General features: G+C 45.6%; 1 protein-coding gene across 1 annotated transcript; it reads left to right on the top strand.

Annotated features, from left to right (window-relative positions):
• The first annotated feature begins 1455 nt into the window (after window positions 1-1455).
• LOC124647601 (receptor-like protein EIX2) lies at window positions 1456-4323 on the top strand. Its single transcript, XM_047187515.1, has 3 exons — window positions 1456-2314; window positions 2618-2748; window positions 3361-4323. The coding sequence occupies exons 1-3, from the start codon at window positions 1456-1458 to the stop codon at window positions 4321-4323; spliced, it is 1953 nt and encodes a 650-aa protein (XP_047043471.1).
• The last annotated feature ends 3234 nt before the right edge of the window (window positions 4324-7557 follow it).

The following is a 7557-nucleotide window of genomic DNA, read 5'->3' as shown; positions in this document are numbered from 1 at the left end:
ACGGACCGAAAAAATCGTCGTAGGACTTTGCTCGACGCGAGCTTTCCACAACAGAACACATATCGTCGGGTTAGGCCCATAGGCGACGAAAAATACCCCTTAGCGGACGATTTTGAGACGTTGTCTATCAGAACTTTTCTTGTAGTGTTGGTGGTTAAGCACTAGGTTGGTTTTGTTGAGGTACTTCAACTCATCCAACAAGGTAGTACATGGCCTAACTCATTATTTGCAAAAATATCCATAGGCTCACATAGGCCTTCACTTTTTAAATTAAAACCTTTTGTTTTGTTTTCTTTTGGAAGAAGAAAAAGAAGAGTGAGGTTTAGGGTTTAGGAGCAATTCAAAGTAGTTCACATAAGAATTTTGGTAATAACACAATTAACAAACAAGAGCACTATACATAGCACCTTATTTAATAAAAATTTTCGTTGGTTCTCATTTTTGAAAAAAGGGAAATTCATTTTCTCTTTGTTTTTAAAATTTGGGATGTTACACTAATGGGGGTGGAGGGAACCCTCTTTTTCTACTACTGAACCCGCCAGGCAAGACTTTCGTCCGAGTCGTCGACCATCTCCGAAAACCCAGAGCAAGGGCAGAATGCCCTTGAGCCTCGCACCGCTGCCGCCACAACGCCTCAACGATGAAGTCGCAAAAAACTGCAGACCACTCCGACACACCCCGCAAAGCCGAGGATCCGGTCAACCTCCATCTCCACCTCCAGCCTGGCCAGGCACCGCAGCCACCACACTCCCCTCCAACCGGAGCAACGCTGCCCGCGGTGGACCTCGCCAACTCCAGGCGCCCACCCACGTCCAGCTCGCCCCGGCCCAGCAGACCCAGATCAGGCCCAGGAAGCCCAGACCGGGCCCGCACTCCATCCTCCGCTCTCCACCACCGGGCGACTCAGACTGCTCGCCGAGGCTCTCCTAGGCCGAGCTTCTTCGCGCCACCGCCTCCAGCACCGGCCGCGCGCAGAGCCTGCCGATGGTGCCCCTGCTACGCTTCGCCCCCAGCTCTCCGCTGCAAGCCTCGCCGGCCTCCGCCAAGACGCCGCGCCGCCACCCCTCCCGAAACCCCGCCGTGCGTCGCAGAGCCCACGAAGCCCCCGCGCCGCCGACATCACTCGCCCACCGCGCCGCCCATGGCGTCCGCCTCCACACGTAGGGGACCCACCGGGGCGCGCCCGCCTGCACCCGCCGTCTTCAACGGCCAGGCGTGGTCGCCACCGCCGGCCCTGGCGGCGGCGGCGGCTGGAGGAGGAGGTCCTGGCGGCGGCTTCTAGGGTTTGGTGGGGGGCGCCTCCGGAGTCGCCCATGCGTGTCCCATACACATTCATTATTGTCCACTCAGAAGGATGAGGTTACAATCGCTTTCAACCCTAAGCCCGAAAGTCATCGTTGGTGTGCTAATAATATCTACACCAAGACGAACACATAATCCATCCCCAAAGCACCAATGGGCACGCTTCAACTGCCCTGCATCCAAATAGCCATAGCCTTGCTCTTACTTGCTCAAGTCAAGAGCACCACAGAGAAGCTGTCTGCCCATCCAAACAATACGAACAACAGCTGTATTGCCGATGAGAGGTCTTCCCTTATCACCTTCAGGGCAGGTCTCTCGGACCGTGAAAACCGGTTTTCATCATGGAAGGGTGATGACTGCTGCCGATGGAAGGGCGTCAATTGCAGCAACAAGACTGGCCATGTGTTTGGGCTCGACCTCCGAGGCCCTTACTGCCACAACAGCTATGTGGGGACGCTGGTGCTAGGAGGCAACATAAGCTCATTACTTGGTTTACAGCATCTACAGTACCTCGACCTCAGCTGCAACAGGTTTGAGGAGTTGCAGATACCAGAGTTCTTAGGTTCTCTTCACAATTTGAGGTATATAGACCTATCCATGTCAAACTTTGTTGGACGGATACCTCCACAGCTTGGGAATCTCTCCAACCTGCGTTACTTGAGTCTTGATTCCAGCTATGGCGACACATTCTCCAGGGATCTCACCTGGTTGTCACGGTTAGCTTCGCTTGAGCACCTAGACATGGCATTCGTGAACCTGAGTATAGTTACTAATTGGCTTCCCGTGGTAAACATGCTTTCATCCCTGAAAGTTCTCCGTCTTCCCATTTGCCAGCTTAGAAATAGCGCTGATTCTCTTCAGTTTTCAAATTTGACATCTCTTGAAACACTTGACTTTTCGGGCAACCACATCCGTAAACGTGGCTCACCCAACTGGTTTTGGGATGTTACTAGCCTGAAGTATCTGGATGTCTCATGGAATGGTTTCTATGGCCCGTTCCCTGATGAGATCGGTAATATGACATCCATGGTACACCTTGACTTATCTTGGAATCAACTGGTGGGAATGGTACCATCAAACATGAAGAACCTATGTAACTTGGAAGAATTATTTTTATCTGAAAACAACATGAATGGGAGTATAACAGAATTCTTCCAACGCTTACCTAGTTGTTCATGGAATAAATTGCAAGCATTGGATCTATTACAATGCAATTTGACAGGAAGCTTGCCAGCTACGATGGCACCCTTATACGATCTGTCATGGCTTGATCTTAGCGTTAACCAGCTGAAAGGTCCCGTTCCTTTGTGGATAGGAGAGCTCACAAAGCTAACTATGTTAGATTTGAGCTCCAACAATCTGGATGGGGTCATACATGAAGGTCATTTATCACGTCTAAACATGCTGGATGCCTTGGACTTGTCACACAACTTCATAGCCATCACGGTAAGTCTTGCTTGGGTTCCTCCCTTCAATCTCAGAAGCATTGAACTTCGACACTGCCAGCTAGGGCCTAAATTTCCAGCGTGGCTTAGAAGACAAACAGATGTGTTCACTCTTGATATATCAAACACAAGCATATCCGACGTGATGCCGGATTGGTTTTGGTTATCAACCGCCTCAGTAATATTTCTCAATATGCGAGATAATCAGATCACAGGAGTCCTTCCATCAACAATGGAATCTATGAGTGGAGAACTAATGGATTTCAGTTCTAACCAGCTCAGTGGTCCAATACCTAAGCTTCCTATAAACCTAACCAACCTAGATCTTAGTAGGAACAATTTAGTTGGGCCACTACCATTAGACTTTGGAGCGACAGGACTTGTAACACTTGTTCTGTTTGACAACTATATTTCTGGCACTATTCCATCTTCTCTGTGCAAATTACAATCACTCCGCCTGTTAGATATATCAGGAAATAATCTAACCGGGACAGCTCCAGATTGCCAAGACAATGAATCCACAACAAACATGACAAGTCTGAGTATTGTTAACCTAAGCTTGAGAAACAACAACTTCTCTGGTGATTTTCCTTCGTTTCTGCAAAACTGCAAGAATCTCATCTTTCTTGATCTTTCATATAATAGTTTCTTCGGGAATTTGCCAGCATGGATTGGTCAGAAACTGCCATCTTTGGCGTTCCTGCGATTGCGGTCGAATATGTTTTATGGCCACATTCCAGAGGAGCTTATGAACATAGTTAATCTTCAGTATTTGGACCTAGCCTACAACAATATAACCGGGAGCATACCAAGATCTATTGGTAACTACAAAAGGATGATACAGAGGAGAGATGGTGATGATGAATTGGAAGATGCATTCAATTATGGTGCGGCAGTTGGTGACAATGCATTGGATGACTATAGTGAGAATTTCACGATAATCACAAAGGGTCAAGAGAGATTATATACAGGAGAAGTCATATATATGGTGAATCTTGATTTATCGTGTAACATTCTTACAGGGGAGATTCCTGAAGAAATCGCTACTCTTGTCGCACTGAAAAGCCTGAATTTATCATGGAATACGTTCAGTGGAACAATTCCTGAGAAGATTGGTGCCTTGGTGCAAGCGGAGTCACTCGATCTATCACACAATGAGTTGACTGGTGAGATCCCTCCAAGCTTATCGGCTCTCACATCATTGAGTCGCTTGAACCTGTCATACAACAATTTAACAGGAGTGATACCATCCGGAAATCAGTTGCAAACACTCGAGGACCCATCATATATTTATATCGGCAACGCAGGCCTTTGTGGTCCTCCTCTGCCACGTCACTGCTCACAACTGGAGCCGATTCCAGCTACTCAAAAACTCCATGAAGACGCAGGAGATGTGGTTTCGTTTTTCATTGCCATGGGATCGGGTTATGTAATCGCTATCTGGTTAGTCTTCTGCACCTTCTTGTTCAAGAGAAAATGGAGAGTCTCTTGGTTCTCGCGCTGTGACAGCTTGTATGACCGGGTTTATGTGCTAGTGGCTGTGACCTGGGCTTCCTTGATAAGAAGAAATGTGTAAAAGCTGTGATCGTCATCCCTGCAGCTGGTTCTTGGCTTGTTACTATGCATACTGTGGGGATTTTACCTTTTGCGATTGTGAATCTTTTTCAAGTGTATTTTATTAGTACTCAGATTTATGTATTTGAGGAGTATGATGTGGACTGAGATTGGCATAATATTTAGGTAAACATAAGTTCCTACTGTACCTACTGTAATGAATAAAGCCATGTTCCTACTGTACCGATGTCTGAATCATATGCTACTGATTATTCTTTTTTCTAGAAATGTGTTTAGTCTTGAGTGTCATATATCGAAGCTATTTAATTGTGGATGGAGTAGAAGTAGGGGTAGGATGGAATAGTTGGAAAGGATTAGCCTGCAGGATATGTATGTTGCTGAGTTTGCTCACCATTCCACCTGATGACCGCAATGCTCCATGCGATCTGTTGCTGCCAGAAACTGTACTCCACTGTGAAACATGCTAGTATTCAACCCGTGCAGCCTGCACGGGCTAGTGATTGTTTTTTTAAATTGACATATGAAATCCAAAATAATTTTGTAGTGATGATCAATATTTGTTCTAGTACAAATTTAGAGCTAATCGGCCAAGTGTTCACCAAAAAATACCATCAGAAACACGATAATGAGGTAATTACTTGTAGGAAATACGTATAAGTTTCAGTTATGCTGATAGGGTATATAGAAACCATCAACATTCACATGGGTATGGTACTTGAACACCGATACTAACGTGCATGTGTTCTTTCATATACCACGTATTTTTTGTTTGAAGTTCATATCTCCCGACACTACGGGAGAATTGCCGTACACCGACGGTCAGGCGATGTGCCGACTGCCAAATGTCGGGGCCGTCGGCACATTAGCCTCCGGAGCGCGGCGACGAGGATGACCGTCGGCGTTAAATTGGCCGTCGGTACAGGCTGGAGGTGCCGACGGTCACCGTCGGCACAGTTCTGGCCGTCGGCACAGGACCAGTCTGGCCGTCGGCACAACATTTTTTTCCTTTTTTTTCCACTACAGAACTATGCCGACGGTTAAACCGTCGGCATAGCTTTTTCCTATTTCTCAACAGCAGTCTTCAAAAAAGCATAACTAAATCATTCTAACTGAGAAAAATAAGTATAATATATCAAATTTTGCAGAAAAACAAGATCTATCATAGAAAAATATCAAAAATGGAATATTTCAAATACTTAAATAAATTTTCTTATAAATGAGCTATAATGTTCGAGGTTTTATGGCTTTCACACACACCAAAAATGAAAAAATGGTCGCTCGTGGGTCGGATTAGAAATCCGCGTCCGGGGTATTGCTTACCATCCTAGGGCCCACACACGTGCCAAATATGACCTCGTTTCGGCAAATTATGCCATGTCGAGGCCGTTTCCCATCTCATTTCCCCTGAAATCCATAGAACTCCGGACGTGATAGCTCTTTTCGTGAAGGGTTTTCCAAAATAATTGCCACATCCCAGTTTTGACAAACGGAATAGTTACTATGACATATAAAATGATGCCACGCGGCTCCGTGAGATTTTTTGACTTCGTTCAAATTGCCATCTGGCCAAAACAGCCCCCCAGGACATGCGGTATCGCCGTACAGGGCGTGCGGGTCAATCCATTCGCGAAAAAACTAAACGGACAAAAATTAGCACATATAATAATGCGTCGTAGAACTAAAAACATTTTTCCGGAATTTCTGGAGCGACGGATAGTTGAGCCCTAGTTCAAATCCGGTCAGTTTCCAGCGGATTCGGCGGGACATCGCCGAAAGCCGCATGAGTTCCCAAAAAGGTAATGCGTGCACATGTCATGTGATAGATGGTGCGTAGGTGGTCTACTATCATCGCACGGAGGTTTCATGTCATACTAAAATGCGCCCCATGTAGCCGCTTCACAAATAAAAACCGTTTGGGCACGCTAAAAATGAAAAGATGGTCGCCCGTGGGTCGGATTAGAAATCCGCACCCGGGGTCTCGCTTTCCATCCTAGGGCCCACACACGTGCCAAATATGACCTTGTTTCGGGAAACTATGCCATGCCGAGGCCGTTTCCCACCTCATTTCCCCTGAAATTCATAGAACTCCGGACATGATAGCCCTTTTCGTGAAGGGTTTTTCAAAATAATCGCCGTATCCCAGTTTTGACAAACGGAATAGTTACCATGACATATAAAATGACACCACGCGGCTCCGTGAGATTTTTTGACTTCGTTCAAATTGCCATCTGGCCAAAACAGGACCCCCGGGACATGCGGTATCGCCGTACGGGCGTGCGGGTGCACCCATTCGCGAACAAACTAAACGGACAAAAATTAGCACATATAATAATGCGTCGTAGAACTAAAAACATTTTTTCCGGAATTTCTGGAGTGACGGATAGTTGAGCCCTAGTTCAAATCCGGTCAGTTTCCAGCGGAATCGGCGGGACACCGCCGGAAGCCGCATGGGTTCTCAAATAGCTAACGCGTGTACATGCCATGTGATAGGTGGTGCGTAGGTGGTCTACTATCATCGCACGGAGGTTTCACGTCATACTAAAATGCGCCTCATGTAGCTGCTTCACAAATAAAAACCGTTTGGGCACGCTAAAAATGAAAATATGGTCGCCCGTGGGTCGGATTAGAAATCCGTGTCCGGGGTCTTGCTTCCCATCCTAGAACCCACACACGTGCCAAATATGACCTCATTTCGGCAAACTATGCCATGCCGAGGCCGTTTCCCACCTCATTTTCGATAAAGTCAACCAGATTTAAACTAGAGGTACTTGATCTATTGCTCATGATTTTTGGGTAAATTAAATTGTAGGTTCAAAATATGATATGGATGTCATATTTGTATTCCTCTTATTTTTCTGATCAATTTAGACATATTATTTGCCAAATTTGTATTTACTGATATTAATTATTCCATATTAAATAAAAAGATAAAAATTAAATCATTTAATTGTTTTTCAAATTCTATATTAATATTATTTATATATATTTATTTTTGTTTACTTAAGTAATTGTTTAGAATTCAAAAATATAGAGATGTGGCAGCACGGTCAAAGGGTTAATATGATTGATATGGTAGTATTAACAACAAGGGCATCATTTCTTTCATGGAAGCTCATTCGAAGAGAACCAAGAAGTTAAGCGTGCTGGGCAGGAGTAGTGTAAGGATGGGTGACCAACTGGGAAGTCTGACTACAAGTGCAATTTGACCTAAGATTAGATGCACTAAGTGTAAGTG

Source organism: Lolium rigidum, chromosome 4 (genome assembly GCF_022539505.1).
Source record: "Lolium rigidum isolate FL_2022 chromosome 4, APGP_CSIRO_Lrig_0.1, whole genome shotgun sequence".
Taxonomy (NCBI): domain Eukaryota; kingdom Viridiplantae; phylum Streptophyta; class Magnoliopsida; order Poales; family Poaceae; genus Lolium; species Lolium rigidum.
Note: the sequence above shows the minus strand (reverse complement) of the source record. Positions and strands in the feature narration are given on the sequence as shown.

Excerpts from the sequence above, each read along its gene's own strand:
- LOC124647601 (XM_047187515.1), top strand. The coding sequence starts at position 1,456 with ATGGGCACGCTTCAACTGCCCTGCATCCAAATAGCCATAGCCTTGCTC. Across the intron at positions 2,315-2,617 it reads CCCGTTCCCTGATGAGATCG|GAGAGCTCACAAAGCTAACT; the intron begins GTAATATGACAT and ends CTTTGTGGATAG. Across the intron at positions 2,749-3,360 it reads ACAACTTCATAGCCATCACG|AATCTCATCTTTCTTGATCT; the intron begins GTAAGTCTTGCT and ends CAAAACTGCAAG.